This window comes from Alexandromys fortis, unplaced genomic scaffold (genome assembly GCF_014885135.2).
Source record: "Alexandromys fortis isolate MF-2015 unplaced genomic scaffold, M_Fortis_MF-2015_v1.1 scaffold_125, whole genome shotgun sequence".
Lineage (NCBI taxonomy): Eukaryota > Metazoa > Chordata > Mammalia > Rodentia > Cricetidae > Alexandromys > Alexandromys fortis.
The window spans coordinates 3,126,699-3,145,096 of record NW_026068026.1 but is presented as its reverse complement, the minus strand read 5'-3'; the positions used below and the strand labels follow the sequence as shown (position 1 = coordinate 3,145,096).

The 18,398-nt window shown below is 36.6% G+C and overlaps 1 protein-coding gene across 1 annotated transcript; it reads right to left on the bottom strand.

Annotated features, from left to right (window-relative positions):
• Window positions 1-16,946: 16,946 nt before the first annotated feature.
• On the bottom strand, window positions 16,947-17,727 carry LOC126514749 (protein MIS12 homolog). Its single transcript, XM_050163880.1, is given in 2 exon segments — window positions 16,947-17,179; window positions 17,182-17,727. Coding segments are annotated over 2 exon segments (615 nt in total). The 5' UTR covers window positions 17,690-17,727; the 3' UTR covers window positions 16,947-17,072.
• Between the last annotated feature and the right edge of the window lie 671 nt (window positions 17,728-18,398).

Below are 18,398 nucleotides of genomic sequence, written 5' to 3'. Positions count from 1 at the left end.
AGCGATCAATATCTGCACTAATTAATAGACAAGGCTGGAATGTAGTCTAACTCAAGACTTTGAAGAGTCATAGAAATCATTAAAGTACTTGAAGTAATAGAGTGACCATATGTATGCTTTACATAAAGGTCTGCTATTCACAACAATTACAACTAGTCAAAGTTTTTTTTTCCTGGGGGTCCTTTATTAAACAAGGTTGCCTTCAATTGTTGGTATCAGCACATGATTGTGAGCACTGGACAAAGGAATTCTCTATGCTCATTGAGTCCCAGAGGACCTGCTGTGTCCTAGTGAAGGGCATTGTCAAGAATGTCGTCATTGTTTGCCATAGCCAGAAACTGGAAATGACCTAAATGCCCCTCGACTGAAGAATGGATAAGGAAAATGTGGTACATTTACACAATGGAGTACTATACAGCAGAAAAAATAACAACATCTTGAATTTTGCAGGCAAATGGATGGAGCTAGAAAACATCATTAGGAGTGTGGTAACCCAGATACAGAAAGACAATTATCACATGTACTCACTCATAAGTGGTTTTTAAACATAAAGCAAAGAAAACCAGCCCACATATCATAATCTCAGAGAACCTAGATAACAATGAGTACCTAAAAGAGACATACATAAATCTAATCTACATGGGAAGTTTTAAAAAAAAAAGACAAGATCTCCTGAGTAAATTGGGAGCATGGGAACATTGGGGAGGGTTGAAGGAAAGGGGAGAGGCTAGGAGGAGAGGAGAGAAAAATGTAAAACTCAATAAAAATCAATAAAAAAAAAAGAATAACATCATTGCCAGCCAGCAAGGGCAAGCTTCTGTAAGAGTTGCATGTAGCTTCTATAAGAGTTGCATGTAGCTTCTAAGCACACTGCTGACCAGATATTCTTCTGACTGGAGACCAGGAAGTCTACCCAGGTGACACTGTTCCTGTGTTCCTCTGAGCTCATAAATGGCAGTATTGTAGATTCTGATGATAGAGTAGCTAATAAAATACTAAACCACAATGGAATGCCCCCACCCAGTTATATTGTATCTGACTCTTGCTGTTTAGTTCCTGAACGACCAAAATTGGCATGTCAGTAGAGAAGAGAGCTATGTGTGTTAATACAGATTCTATTCTATGACACCCTTGACTTGGAACAGAGGGGAGCCACGACCACAGCATCCTTCTCTCCTGCATTGTCCCTGGGCAATCACCTCCATCACTAGTGAGCTAGGTTGGGATGTCCATAAGACCTCATGTTGTTCTTCTTTCTGGATGGCCAGAAGTCTAAATTCTATCATTAAGTGTGATGCAGACATTGATAAGGACCTATACAGAAACAATATTGACCAGCAGCACCATCTTCATCATTAACCAGATGCAAGAAGTGATCACTGTCGTGGCATCATCCAGGTCTTTGCTCCTATATATAGCCCGGATCTCTTTCTCTGTTCTGGCCGTCCTCTGCACTTTACAGCTGTTGTGGATGAACAGAGAGAATCATAACAATTCACCATCCTCCATCACCCACTCTATTAGTTCTCAGTAGACACAAAGCTACACACCTGCCCCATGAGTTGATTCAGAAATTTACCTTAGCAAACGTATATCTTCATTCTCACATGACTAAACTGGAATGTGCCTTTGAGAAGAAATTTAACCTTGGATCTCCTGTTTTATCTTAGTATAGATAATTTCATATTGTTGTTGATTTTGACCCTTTGTTCAAGTGTACGGTTCTATTATGTTCTGTCTACTGAACCTCTCCTATTTAAAGTCTATGGTTTGTTCTCTTTGAAGGTGAGGTTTGACCACGTTGTGGATGAGAGTGCCACAGTTTGTTGACAGAGGAATCCCACACAGTTTGACGGAATGCATGACTATGGTGTTTGGTCTGTGCAGGGTATCAGTGGAAGGGTTTCTGCGAAGGCTGGTTGGTAAGCCTTTCTGAACTCATTGCATTTTCATTTTTGTTCAGAAAGCATGCCTAGGACTCAGTTTCCTTTCTTACTCAAATTCTGTGAAGAGCATTGAGGGCTGCTATTTGTAATGAATTTGAAAAAGTTTGTATTAACTATCATAACTTTACATTTTACTCTGTATGTGGACCCCTGTATGTGTGTGCAACTGTGTTTGTGTGTGTCACTGTGCCGTTTGTGTGCCTTTCTGTGCAAGCAAAAGAGTATTTCAAAGTGTCTGTGTGTGTGTATGGACATGTGTGTGTGCAAGCTTCATGTGTGTGTGTGTGTGTGTGTGTGTGTGTGTGTGTGTCTAAGGAAAGGCCTTCCTTTGATATTCTTGGAGTGTAATTTCCTCACTGAAACCGTTTTCTGTTTTTGTACTTTAGCATTGTGGGACTGCATGAAACCTATGAGGACTATAATTATGAACACATTCACAAGATACTGTGAAATGTTGGAAGATCACAAAGGAGGGCAATTAGAATTTAGTATCCTTTCATTTTGATTAGAAGAAACTACACAAACAAGGCAAAAATCCATTTAACACTGGTATCAATTACTAGGATGGGGAAAAAAAACTCCATTGTATCTAGAGTGTCTGAAAATCTTGATTTCAGCAGAATCCATTTACAATCCTCAAAGTGACACTGACTCCATTAGGGTCCAAGTGTAAGAAAATGATCAAGCTTAACAGAAGTGCTTAAAGAGCCATAAGTCAGGAAGGGCTTGAAAGGGAGGGGATTATTAAGGTTAAGTGTGGTAAGAAAAAGAGGTAGAAACCTTGGCAGGGGACAAGATAGCTATCACTGCTTTAAGGTAAAAATCATTACTTTAGAAGAGGAATTTAATTTGTTCCTAAATAAAACAAGATTGATTTTCGTTTTCATTTTGTGAGTTTTATTTTCCTATTGAAATTCGAAGCTGAAGATCTCTGTTGGTGTGAAGGATAAAAATACCAAGGCCTTGGAAATGGCTTGAAATAGAACTTCATAATTATATTTTGTTTTCACAGCCATTAGCCTTGAGAAAAATATAAGTCTGCAAACAGATTTCCATCTGACTTATGTTAAATAAATCAAAATTATGTTTACAACACTAGAAAATTTTGTGAGCTGTAAAGAAATAATAAGAAGGGGATAAATCAAGGAACTGAGATTCCCAAGCAGGTCGACCCAACTTAGTTGTTTATTCATGCTAATAATTACTGATAATAGCCAAGTGATAGCAAGAAAATCTTCTGGTACAAGATATGTGTGTGTATGTGTGTTTGTCTGTTCTCGAAAACACATTAAGCGGCTTTGAAGGTGAGAATAACATTGCTCTAATTAAGTGGGAATGGTCATAGGTTGGCTTTGGTAAACTCTAATTTTCAAACTGTAATGAAACCCATTTGATAGTGGAACACACAGAGAAAAAATACAAACACAGCGGATAAACAAAAAGTCAGCAATTTCTTTGAGTTTGTGGAGTTTCTTATTTTTTTTCTACTTTTAAAATTACTTGTAACTTTCCAGAACATTTTTCCAGATATTTTCATTTCCTGAATTTTGCAACAAAGTATCACTCATTACATAATAGCTTGGGACTTAAAAATAATAAGTTTTATTAATAGAACATAGAAATATTAATTGAATAGAATTTATTAATAGAAGTATTAATTTTGTATTCTTAAGTCAAGTACTTTTGTTTCTAAGTGGGTGAAATTTTTTCCCATAATTAATGTTTTATCACACAGTAATATTGTATTATAGATAGTTTAAATTACTCCTTAATGTAGCCTGCAATATATGGATTAAATTTTTATTTTTTAATTAATTAATTATATAATTATCTTTAAAATCCTGTCTTTTTTCATTATACATACCAATCCAAATTTCCATTCCCTCCCCTCTTCCAATTCTCTCTACTTAACCCTCCACTCCAACCCCCATCCACTCCTCAGAGAGAGTAAGGCACCTTGCTTTGGGCAAGGTCCAAGGCCCTCCCTACTATATCTAGGGTGAGCAAGGTATCCATTCAAAGAGAATAGGTTCCCAAAAAGGCAGTACAAGCAGTAGGGATAAATCCTGGTGCCACTGCCAGTGGCCCCTCAGTCTGCCCCAGCCATGCAACTGTCAACCACATTCTGAGGGACTAGTTTTTTTTCCTTCCCAGTCCAACTTGCATTGATAGAGCTCCCATTAGCTCAGACAAACTGTTTCAGTAGGTGAATCCATCATTGTCTAGATCTCTTTGCTCATAGTCTCATTCTTCCCACTCTTCAACTGGGCTTTGGGAACTCAGTCCAGTGCTCCAGTGTGGGTCTCTGCCTCTGTTTCCATCAGTTAATGGATAAAGGTTCTATGGTGTTATTTAAGATATTCATCAGTCTGACTACAGGGCAAGGCCAGTTCGGCCACCCTCTCTTATATTGCTTAGTGTCTTAGCTTGGGTCATCTTTGTGGATTCCTGGAAATTTCTCTAGAGCCATGTTTCTTGCCAGCCCCAGAATGGCTTCTCAGTCAATATATCTCTTTCCTTGATCTCATCTCTGTCTTTCCTCCATCTCAACTATACCATTTCCTAAGTTCTCCTTGCCTGTCTCATTCTACCCTCTTTTTCCCCTTCCACCATCCCTTCTTCCCCCACCTTTATGTTCCCAATTTTTCAGGTGATCTTTTCTATTTCGACTTTTCTGGTGGATCTATATATGTTTTTCTTAGGGTTCACTTTGTTACTTAGCTTCTCTAGGATCATGAACAATAAGGCTCAATATCCTTTGCTTATAGCTAGTATCTATTACTGAGTGAATACATACCATATTCATCATTTTGGGTCTGGTATACCTTACTCAGCATAATTTTTTCTAGTACCATCCATTTGTATGCAAAATTCAAGATGTCATTTTTTTTAACACTGAGTAATACTATAATGTGTAAATGTACCACATTTTCTTTTTCCATTCTTTATTTGAAGAACATCTAGGTTGTTTCCAGGTTCTGGCTATTACAAATAATGCTGCTATGAACATAGTTGAACAAATGCTCTTGTAGTATGATTAAACATCTTTTGGGTATATGCCCAAGAATAGTATTGCTTGATTCTGAGGTAGGTTGATTCCCAGCTTTCTAAGAAAGTAACATACTGATTTCCAAAGTGGTTATACAAGTTTACATTCCCACCAATAATGGATGAGTGTTCCTCTTGCTCTTCATCATCCCCAGCACAAGCTATCATTGGTGTTTTTGAGCTTAGCCATTCTGACAGGTGTAAGAAGGTATCTCAGAGTTGTTTTGATTTGCATTTCCCTGATTGCTAAAGATGTTCAACATTTTTTTAAAAGTCTTTTGGCCATTTGAAATTCTTCTGTTGAAAATAATCTGTTTAGTTCTTTACTCCATTTTTTTAATTGGACTATTTAGAAATTTCATGCCTAATTTCTTGAGCTCTTTATATATTTTGGAGATCAATCCTCTGTCTGATGTGGAGTTGGTGTAGCTCTTTTCTCATTCAGTAGGCTGCCCTTTTGTCTTAATGACTGTGTTCTTTGGTTTACAGAAGCTTCCCAGTTTCAGGAGGTCCCATTTTTTTTTTATTGTTGGTCTCAGTGTTTGTACTACTGGAGTTATATTTAGGAAGTGGTCTCCTGTGCCCATGCACTGAAGGCTACTTCCCACTTTTTCTTCTATCAGGTTCAGTGTGGTTGGATTTATATTGAAGTCTTTAATCCATTTGGACTTGAGTTTTCTGCATGGGGATAGATATGGATCTATTTTCGCTCTTCTATATGTCTACATCAAGTTATGCCAGCACCATTTGTTAAAGATGCTTTCTTTTTTCTACTATACATTTTAGGCTTCTATGTCAAAAATCGAATGTTCATAGCTTTGTGTGTTAATATCCGGTTCTTTGATTCAATTCCATTGGTTACATATCACTGCTATAAGTCTGGTAACTTTGCAATAATATAATATTTAGCTCAGTGGAATGTCAGAGACTTCACAAAACCTCTCCAATTGTTTAAAAACTATACATGGTGGAAAAAAGTCAATAAATCTTCGACCTCTCGTGATTGAATTACCACTCCTTAGCAGAGCTCTCACATTTAAAATGTGTGCTCTTCAGCTGGGCTTTACATCCATTTCAGACAGTGTTATGTTACATCCAGGGCTCGGCCATTCAAGGGGAAACACCATTTTCTTTACCATAAATGGAGAGCATCTTCACATGAAAGTCCCAAATGAGCAGGACTTTTACCTCATTACGAAATGCAACTCCCTAAGGCTTCTGCCCAAGCCAAGGCAGCAGGTGACTCCTGAATTACACAGGAGCTTTAAAGTCTGCAAATCTGCACTCAGCCCTCAAGCAATTTGTGGAAAACAGGGATCAACGCTGGTATTAAGTTTACAAATGTTTTTGTTTTAGGGCATTGCAACCTTTGGATATTCCTTGTATGTTAATATTTAACCATTATTATATTCCTATTTTTCTCATTGGCCCTGAACATCCTATATTATTCTATTTCTCTAAGACTTGCCCTCTGAGAATACTACTCCATAGCTAACAATTTCTTTTAAATCTTGAAGGACTTTATTTCTATTCTTATCAATAAATCTCCCAATTAATGAAAAAAGACTTTCTGAGAAATCTTTTCTGTTTTGCTTTGCAATCAATTGGCACTAAAATTTGTGACCTATGATTCCTTCCCTTTGACACTGCCTTACTTGCTCACTTTGAGACTTACTCCACTGATTTAAAAAAAAAAAAATTCTCTCCAACTTTGTGTTGAACTCTGCCTCTTCTCAGCAACTGGAAGTAATAAAGCCAGAAAGACCTATAATGCCCATGGATCAGTACGATCATTATTGCAGAAATGACTATGCTACCACAAGCAAATCTACAAATTTGATGCAATCCGTGTTAAATTCCAACACAGTCTTACACAGAAATGACATAAGGATCCTATAGTGCCCCATGGAACTAAAACGTGTAGACTGCAAAGACAAAATAAAAATGTATAAGTAGTATATTATCTTCAGCTAGTCCCTTGTCCAATGTTTCCAATGTAGTTTTCAAAATCTTTCCACTCTTACTAAACGTCCAACTCCCTGATTTACCCTCAATATTACACCTATCTAACATTTTAAAGTGTTTGCTATATTTAGCCTCAATTAGTTTTTACAATGAAAAACAAATTATGTATCATATACTATATATGTATGTATATATATATGCAACTGTATTTCAACATCTTAATTACTTTGGAGGATCTAAGTCATTTTTTACTTATGTCCACTCCATACCCCAAAAGCTCCTCTAAACTCTAATTTCATATGCAGTTGAATTGTAGCTTATTAATTCCCTTCAGACTTCAGAAGGATTTGTTTATAAATTTCCTTCACTAGTACCTGACGGAATCTCATCTACCAATCTTATCTACCTTAATGCCCCACTATATTTTTTAATTCTAATATTTGGATTCTCTGCCAACTTTTCTGATCTAGTGTGATAGAAAAAAGTTCTAAAATATGTCTAATTGTTAAAATTCCTTTAATTAAAACAGGTACTTTACAATTAGCCTTCTTGTACATGAGTGCTGCCCCTATACCGCTAGTGTGTTTTTGTTGTCAATGATTATAAGGTGCAGATGCCACAAGAATTATAATTGCATAATGTCCACATAGTTTTCCTGTATTATAAAGAACAATAAGTCTGAAATCCATTTAAATCATCCAATTTATTGAGCATCATAATTTAGTCTGTCACATCTTAAACGTTATAGGAACACTTACATTAGAAAGCACTTTAACAGACTATCCAATACAAATCTTCTCTTATAAGTATTGGAACAGTTATATAATTTGTTGAGTAGTTGCATCTAAGAAATGTTGATAGCACAGACACTGTTACCCTGAAGGACTGTGTTTTATAATAAGACCTGTGACCTACATAAAGATGTAGTCTGACATTGTAAGAATATCATTGTGTATACTGTAAACCCAGACAAAGATCAAAATCTCAAAAAATTAAGTAATCACTTTCTCAATCTCATAAAATATGAAAGTTTTAACTTGAACTAATTTCAGTAAAGGACCGAGAACCACATCGGTATAAATAGAATTTGTGTGGCTATTTAAAAACTGTAAAGATGTTATGAAACTAAGAATACTTCATTGCAGGGATCTCAGTTTAAATTAATCTATTTGTATTAATAAATTGAAAAATCAAATAAAAACACTATACGGGAAGTGAATTGAATGATACATGAATTTTGTGAGGAAATGGAAATTTGCTGTGACTTACATAAAGATTGTGGCATAACCTACTCCAGAATTCTGGCTGACTGAACAAGGCTAACAAGTAAATTGGGGGCTCTAACCTCTTTTAGAGATTCCAGCAGAGAAATACCTACACAAACACCTTCTTCCAGAACAACAGATATGGGGTTCTAACTAGCATCTCATGTAAATCCTTTTGCATGGAAGGATGTACTACTTGTTTAATTAATGAACTTTATAACTGGGAGTTTCAATAAAATAAAGGACAGTACAAAGTGTTAGAAACCATAAGTCCCAATCTGAAGAAGTTTCTCTACAAAGAGGATGAGGAAGAGAAAAACTGAGGACATAATATCTTCTATTTCATTTTATGGATGATTTGTTTTTTTATTTTTTATACTTTAATTGTAAATTTTGTATTATAGTTATTTTGTTTGCATTTACCATTTGTACTGTGAAGTGAAACACATCAGAAGAGGGAAATGCAAATTAAATAATCCCACACTAGATCCGAATAGGGTATTCCAAGGCTTTTCTTTATTAAAAGAGAAACTCACAGATCACAATGAGAAAAGAGAAATGGGGTCCAATATTCAGATGTGGCAAGTAGGAAAAAAAGGTGGAGAAGAAGGTACTGTTGGCCTTGTGGTACCCAAAGCCACGCCCCTCCTGGTCCAGCCTCTCAAAGGTCAATGACTGAAGGAGGTTCTCCATTATCTCCACTTTTGTCTAAATAGGAGAGTTCCAAATCCAATATAAACTACATATAATAAGAACAGATATCAAGTATAAAAATTAGAATTACAACCAGTATAAATAATATTAAGCAAGAAACATATGTTAAATGTTATAATAATTATTTTATCCTAAGTAATCTATGTCTTATATTAGAAATGGCTTTGCTAAATCACAAGAGGAAAGTAACTATGACAATTTATATTTAACCCCATTGGAGGCCTGAGAAGGGATATAATATTACTTGAGTAGGCAGAAAATGCAATCAAGAGGTTCCAAAATGTGTAGCAGATGACAGAGACAACTGGCTACCTGGGCAATCTCCCAAAATTTCATTTGCAATGTTGGAGTAACCAACTTTGGCTAGGGCCTAAAGTAACTGACAGACCATCTTCAGAGGCAGGAAATACTAGTCTTTTTTTTTTTTTCTTGTATTCTGTTGGTCCAGTCTGGACACCATATTCGTTGTCAGTTGTCAAGGTATGGGTAGTTCCTTTTCCAAAGGCCAGTTTTGCCAAGAAGAAAACAAGCTCCAAGTGGAATGTCTTTGATGCTCAACATTCTCTCGGAAATATATTGGTGCTGTCAGGAACATTTGTGTCGCATGTCAACAGAACCCTATTATTTAAATGCCATGTTATATAGTTTTTTGAAGTGGTTGAAGATTACCTATCTATGCAGAATACAATCTCTATGTATCGAAAGACCTGATTAGTCTAACTATAAGTATGACAAACATGAATAACTATTGACCTATAATATTTAATACCTGTATAACTTAAAGAATAAGACTTTAGATTAGAATAATAAACAATCTTTAAACTGTACATCAAATGAAAAAAATGACCTCAAAATATAAACAATGTGTAAGTATCTTGATCAGAGGTCAAAATGTATAATGCAATATAATAAATATATCCTAAAATTGTATTAATATCAAAAATGTCTTAAACAAAGGTTGAAATATGCATGCATAAAATCTCACAAAATAATTTTGCATAGGTGTACAAATATTGTAAACAGAAATAGGAGAATATTTAATATAACAAACATAATTTGAATTTGTATTAAGTTATAAATATGTTTTTAACAAAATAAGAGCAGTTATTAAGGACAATTAATGCAATTCCATACATGGAGAATGTTGGTAGCAAAAGTCACCCCTCAGTCATGATTCCCCTCAATGTTAACCTGCCGCACTGAAAATCAGGTTTCTAAGCAGTGGCAGATGGTTGGTAGGTGGGTAAGAAACACGCCCAATCCGGGAGTGAGAGGGGGAGGGGTTCTCGGTAAGGGTGAACTCTGCCCCATGTTGGGCAGCCCGAGGAAGCAGGATACGTTAGATGGAGAGAAGATGAGCTTAGAGTCAATGTAAATTTTATTAGTTCCCTTTCAAAATGTCAACAAATGAATAAAATTCTCTTTTCTGCAGTATTCTACCATTCTTTTCTCTAATTTATCAGCGTACAATCTTGAGTCTAGACTGTTGATGGTACTGATGTGTAGACAGCGAATGTTCGTTCATTTCCTGGCTGCCCAGGTATGAATAATCACACAGAAACTACATTACAACACTGTTTGGCGATTAGCTTGTGAATATTTCTAGCTAACTCATACATTTTAAATGAACCCATCCCTATTAATCTGTGAATGACCATGAGGCTGTGGCCTAAAAGTAAGGTTCTGGCTGGCAGCTGGCATCTTTCTCCTTCGGCAGCTGTATGGCATCTCTGAGACTCCACCTATTTTCCATATCTCTGCACAGATTTCCTGCGTTTTTATTTCACTAAGCCATTCATCAAAACAGCTTCTTTAATAACCAATAATAAAACATATTCATAACATACATAGGGGAATCCCACATCCCTGATACCAGGACTTTTGTGCTAAATACTACCAATACTTGTATCAAGAAGTTTCTGGTATATATTGCTATGGATATCATTATTATTATATCTTCTCTTAGTATTGCTATATTTTTAAACATTCAATTGTGATACAATCACATAGTGTAGACAGCATGAAATATATTTTAGTAGCTGTACAGTATATTAGTTTTAAAGAATAGCAGATCATGCAACAATGCTTTAAGTTTTGCCTCTTTTTAATCTCATAAAATTGAAACTGCATACTCATTAAACAATTAATTTCCGACTTATATAGCCCATGGACCTACAATTTAACATTTTGTTTTAAAGAAATTGAATGCTTTAGATTGATACATTAAATCATACAATATTAATATTTTCTAAATTGTCTTATAATTTCACCATGATCTGGGATTTTATTCATGTCATAATTGTAATACTACATGTGAATAGAACCTTTTGTTTCTATTTTGTTTTCAGCAATGATATCTGAATAAGTTGTACAATATGTAGAGGTTAGAAAATCACCCACTTGATTATACACTTTTAATAGCATCCTTGACATCAACATAACATTCAGTATAATTGATATGGGGTTACTTAATAATTTCATTAGATATTTATTTACAAATTAGCAAGCTTGAAGGTCACTGAAGATGGACTTTCCCTCATAATTAGCTTTTGATGCAACCTTCTTTGTCTTTTAACATATTGCTTTTGTAAAAGAGGAAACAGCAATTGACCCTCAGAATTTAATACACCTCATAGAAGCATAGCTGCAGATCACACAAATCAGAATAATGTAGATAGCCAGACCTCTACACTGTACACTGTGTGTCTTGACAAAATGCTTTTAATGAATAAAACAAAGATTGAAGTCTAGAGGGAAGGCTAGAGCAAGATTCTAGGAACAATTTGATATGTTCTTTCTATCTTACAGAGACAGGATAAACTTTTGGTGTTCACGATTCCATGATTCCATATCACCAGTCTATTTATTTTCTTTTGTATATGTATGTGATGTTTCTGCACATGTGTCAAAGTTGACAGTTCTCTCTTTCTCCCCCCTTTCTCCTTCTCTCCCTCCCCATTTTCCTCTCTACCTCTCCCTCCTACTCTCTCTCACCTTCTCTTTCCCTGTCTCTCACTTCCTCTTCCTCCCTGTCTTCTTCTATTTCTCCATCTTCCTTTCCCTCCAGAATCTGAACACTTTCTATTTTGGATGGACAGGTGACCATTGAGTCCCATTGATCTACCTCTACCTGTTCTTTAATGTTCTGAAGCATTGCCATATTGATTTCCAAAGTGCCTGTGCTAGATTGTACTCCCAACAGCAATGTAGGAGTGTTCCCTTTTCCCCACAACCGCTCCAGCATAAGCTGTCATCAGTGTTTTTGATTTTGGCCATTCTTACAAGTGTAAAATGGAACCTCAGAATTGTTTTGATTTGCATTTCTCGGATGGCTAAGAATATTAAATGTCTTTTAGCCATTTTAAATTCATCCGTTGAAAATTCTCTGTTTAGGTCTGTACCCCATTTTTTATTGGATTACTTGTGTTTTTGATGACCAATTTATTTTGTATTTCTGTCCAGTGTAGGGTTGGTGAAGATCATTTCCCATATTGTAAAATTTTGTTTTGTCTTGTTGACCATGTCCTTTGCTTTACAGAAACTTCTCAGTTGCAGTAGGTTCTATTTTTTAATTGTTTCTTTCAGTGTCTGTACTACTGGAGTTATATGTAGGAAGTGGTTTTCTGTATCAATGCAACATATGAAAACCTGTCAACGTAATCTACCATATAAACAAACTGAAAAAAAAAACAACACCTGAGCATTTCATTAGATTCTAAAAAAGTCTTCAACTAAATACAATACTTTTTCAAGATAAATGTCTTGGAGAGAGCAGGGATACAGGGAACATAACTAAATGCAGCAAAGCCAACAGCCAGCATCAAACTAAATGGACACACTAAACCTCATAGAAGGGAATGTATTCATTCTGAAAACACTTTATTTGTTTCTATAAGGAATTTTTACTTTTAATTTCAATCATCTAGTTTACTTTGCATCTATCTCTCAGTCATACACATTGTGAAGACAGCAATAACACCTATAATACACAGTATCATGTTCCAAGAAGCTAACAATGAACATTTTATTGAATGATTAATGAGTAATTTGAATATTGGATGAATTAAATAATGAATGATATTCAGACAAGCCAGTCACTGTTTGAAATAAACTGTTTAAGTTATAATAAAACACATTTCCTTTTACTAATATATTAATTTATAAAATATAAAGAATGAATTTATGTAACAATGTCTAAAGTGTTTTGGAATATCATTTAAGGTAAATATATGCAAATAAGTAGGAACACAAATTACCAGATCTCTCATCCTACAAGCATTCAATATAATTACAAATCATCACTAATGCAATGCTAAGATTATGTGTTCACAATTATTGATGCCTACCTCTAATTCCTTAGATTTTCCTGAACAAATATTTATATAGCAGATGAATACATGTAGTAGTACTAGGGCATGGAAGAAAATAGAGATTCTCATTGAGTTGGTAGAGGTCTGAGCTTATCTTACAAAGGGATCCTTGACAATTTCTGAGTACAAGCTTCCTATTCTTTCAGTCACTTATCTATTTAATTCAGTGTCATGGACTTCCCGAGGAATGCATTTTAACCCTATGTTCCCACATGGTTATCTCAAGTGACATATTTTGTCCAGTCTGTCTTTTATTCATGGGCTTTTATTCATGCTTCCTCTGTGTTTGACAATCTTTCCCATTGCTATTCTCATCTTCCTACTTCAGAAATAATTCTTTAAAATATGTATTTTATCTATTTTATGTCTATGTGCATGTGATGCATGTGCAGAAATACAGCTATGACAGCTGCCATGACAGAGAACCACTCTGAAGTAGAGACAACATCGTAAATAAAGGCTTTCAGAACAAAGTATCTTAGGTTTATATGTTTGGGGCAGTTTACATCCTGATCAATGTTGGTCTGAAGCACGATTAATTAAAAACTCAGGGTTAGAAATTGGGGTTCAACCTGAAGATTTGAAAAGCAAATCAGCCAGCTACTGGCTCTTACCTCACTTTCAGTCCAAATTGGTGATCCTGCCTCCTGGAATATCAGAAAGAGACTGCATCTGAGAGCTGTCTTGCCCCTTCTTATATTTCTGTCCAGGGCTGGGATTAAAGATGTGCACCACCGTTATTAAAGGCACAAACCACCTGATTTCTATGGCAACTAGTGTGACTACTGGGATTAAATATGTGTGTTTCCATAACCTGGTCTGTAAGGCTAACAAGTGGGACTGTTTTACTCTCATCTTCAGGCAGTCTTTATTTATTAAAATACATTTGAAATGATACTACACTGTTCACTTCTTTATTTTTATTTTTTATTTATTTTTAAATTTCACTTTACTTTCCACCCATAGTTTTCCTTCCCACTCTTCCTTTCATCCTCTTTGCATCTCCCCCACAAATCACCTTCATCCACTTCTCTCAACAGGTAAGGGCAATCATATGGAATTAACAAAGTCTGGCAGATTAAGTTGTGGAAGGACCAAGCCTCTTCTCCCTTCATTAAGCATGAGTATGGCATCCTACTGAAGGGAATGGACTCAAACAAGGTAACTCATTCACCTAGAATAGATCCTGGTCCTACAGCTAGGGGCCCCTCAGATAGTCCAAGTATCACCACTGTCTTCCACATATGGAGGGCTTAGTTTGGTCTCATGGAGGCTCTACTGCTACTGGTCTAGAGTTCATGAGTTTTCACAAGCCTGGTTCAGCTGTCTCTGTAGATTTCTCCATCGTGATCTTACCTATCTTGCTCATATGTACCCTCCTCCCTCTCTTCAATTGGATTCCCAGAGTTCAGCCTGTTGCTTGGTTGTGGATCTCTGCATCTAGTGCAATAGATTACTGAATGAAGGCTCTTTGATAGTAGTTGGGTTATTCTGATTACTCGTCTCTCCTTGTTCGATAAGGTCATGGCACCAAAGAAAGGGCTGACAGAAGCATACTGACTCCAGAGTTTGTTAGGGTACTTTCTCTGAATTTCATAGCATTTGTAGTAAGTATCTTGAGAAAGAGTAGTTAATTTGAAGATAAATAGATGCCTGGGGAAACCCCTTCTTTCATAAGAGCACCATCTGGGAATGCAGTCGATGTTCTACAGCAGTTATAGAAAACAAAAGAGGTTCAAGAGATGTGAAACTTCACTCAGAAAGTGAAGGTGATGACATTAACACCAAAGCTTGGCCATGACCTGTGAGTTTTGTGAACCTACCACTCCTAACTGTGCTTGCGGAGACTGAAAGGAGTCTCACATGTGTCCCATAAGTTCTGCTCATAGAATGCCCTCCATGTGTGATGTAAACTTTTTGCAGACACTCCTGTGTGGTTCCAGCAGTGAAAACTGCAGAGCCTGGCAAAGGGACAGGATGTCAAAGTGAAACTATTTCCTCCAGGCATGATATGGATTTACAAACATTGGTAGGAAGAAGGCAACTGTGATATGTTAGAAATACCTAAAACAACTTCTCTTTGTTATTTCTACATAATCATTTGAAAAAGTCAGAATATCTAAATCCTAAGATTTCTTTTGTTATGTATTATAGTAACGCCGAATAATGAGAAAATAAAAGTCAGTGATGAATATAAAATAGCTCTATTTGAAATCAAAACACCTTGCAAAGTGAGAATTATTGTTACTACATAAAAAGAAAAACATTAATATTCCAGTTCATTTGACTCTCATTCTATGACATTGTTTAAATTTTATATAGTAGAGTAGACAACTACTGGCATTTTTATATCTAGATATAAAGAATTTTTTATTTTTATTTTTTTTTCAAGAAAAGTATTTATTTATTTATTACAGGTATAGATTACAAAGTCCAAATTAAGAAAAATGCCTTCTTGCTGTCTCTTCTCATGGTGGAGGCATTATAGGGTGAGATCACACCAGAATGAGTGGCCTGAACTCATGTTTTTATTATAAACCTAGTCCCTAAAAACTCCCCAACTCCAGGCATTAATCAAAGAATAAACATTCAACTTCAACATTGTGTCATAGGAAGTCAGAGTTTTAACACATGAATTTTGTGGGCCACATTCAAACCCTAACACTCATCCCTTTAGTAATTTTCCATCCAGTGATAACCATTTGTCCCTACAAGTTCATTCTGTCCCTTAGCTGCGCATCACCATCTTTTCCTTGCTATACTCAGAATCTAACCTCTCCCTCAATGCAATGGTCCCTACATCTAATCCAAGAGTCCCCAATAAAGTCTACTTCACCGATATAAGTGTCACAAATCAGATCTGGTTTTATTGTTTTGTTTTTTGAGACCAGTCTATGTAACCCTAGCTGTTCTGTAATCTTTCTATAGGCCAGGCTGAACTCCCAAAAGATCCACCTGCTTCTGCCTCCCAAGTGCTGGGATCAACAGTGTGCACGACAACCAGCTAGGATTCAGTTTTTTAATGCACACACTCAAACATACACAGAGGTTTTGTTCATGTCTTAAAAAATTATTATGTCTGTATATGTGTGTATGCACACACAATGTGGGATATGGGGGGGTTCCACATGCAACAGTGTACCCTTGGAAATCAGAGTACAATTTTGTGGAGTCAAGTCTTTCTTTCCACCTCTACATGGGTTCTGGGGATCCAACTCTGGTCACCAGGCTTGAACAAGTACTTTTACCCACTGACTTGTCACCAGCCCCACCAGTCTTCCTCTGCTGCCCTGTTTCCCTTTGTTCTTCCCCCTCCTCCTTTTGCTTCTCTTCTGTGTGGCATGTTAAACCCTGAGACACCACATGCTGAGCATACTCTACCACTGAGCTATGCCCCCAGTCCAGCTTTTCTGCTTTATTAGTCTCTGGTGTAGCTCATGATTGTGCTCCAACATTCAATGAATGAATATACAGGCCTGATTTACACAGGATTCCACTCCCTCCTGAAATCATACTAGAGTACCCCTAAAGTTGAATGGGTACAACCCCAAAAGAAGAACTAAAGGTGTTATCAGATACAAGGCGGTCAACCCCAATTCCAGAAGGGAGAAAGCAGATGAACAAAACTGTCTGAATTGGATCCTGCAGTTCCAGAAGATCTGCCAATCTGCTTTGAGGAACCTGGGAAAGAGACCTTAAACAGAAGAGTAATCAAAGGTAAGCTGTTCATTTACATGTTCTCTCTTTTCACTACTGAGAAATTATCATGTTTCCAGTCTTTTGCTTTGTTTTTCGACCTTGTCTCTAATGTTCTGGAATTTTCTACAGTTCTGGACCAGGGACACCAAACTCTCCCTAAAGTTACTAGTCTGTGATCTCTGCCAATGATTTCAAGCTCATCAAAGAAAGTCAACTTCTCTCTGAGTCTGGCTTTAACAATTTTTTGCTCCTCTAATTCTGCAAGAAGGGCCTGCTCAGTGCATAATTCAACCTTATTCTTCTCCTGTAACTCTTCGATTTCCTTTCTGAGAAGCTGGAATTTTTCTTCACTAAAAGGATGTGTCTCCTGACACTTATCTTCAGGAAGCAGGATGTTTGGGGGAATCCTCAAAACTGCCTGCAAAATCAGCTGCTCCATTTTGCCAAAAAGGTTATCAAAACGTCCTTTCATGAAGCAAAGAAACTTCTCTGTGCATTTACGAACTTGGACAGGGCTAATCTCCGAGTTTGGGTCGTCCTCCAGCTTCTTTAGGATAACCTGTTCAACAGCCTGCATCACTTCAAACAGGTGGTCTTGAAATGCTAAGTAGATCCTCAGCAGGCAAGTCTCTGGTGTGAAGCCAAAAAGCTGGGCCTCATAGGCCATCGGATCCACGGACATCCTGCTTTATTTTGCTACCCTCAACTGTGAAAACCGAATACTTCTGACATGATCAGGATAGTCTTTGCCCCAACACAACCGAATTATAGTTTTTTTTTCCCCTTCAAGTAGGCACGCAATGAACACAGATCCATCGAATACCAGCTGGAAAACGCCTCCCTGAAGAACCAGCCACAACCTCCTTCGCGTTACTTCAATATTATTAACTCATCTACCATCTCTTCTCTGCCAGAGTTCCTGCTGCTGAAGTTAAACAAGGGAAGCGCCCAACCGATCTCGACGAGTAGATGGGAGCCCACGACCACCACAGATTTTTTTTTTATTTTTATGTATTTATTATTATTTGTATTTGTGTGTTTGTATATGTGACCACATATGTGATTATGACCATGTACATGTGAAGGCCTGCAGAGACCAGAAGAGAACATTGGTTCCCTAAATCCCAGATTTATATGTGGTAGTAGGCTATTTGATGAGGATGCTGGGAACTGGTCCCTTGTCCTTTACAAAAGTAGCAAGTACTCTTAATTAAAAAAATGTCTCTCTGTTCCAGAACAATATTTTAATAACAACCTTTGGATTTGAAGACAATTAATGTAAGTGGACATGCTAAACAAGGGAGGGGATAAATATACTCTATTATATAGTTTTTATGTTCTCTGGAGTTAATACTATCATCCTGATCTGCATCTGTTTTGTTTTCTTCACT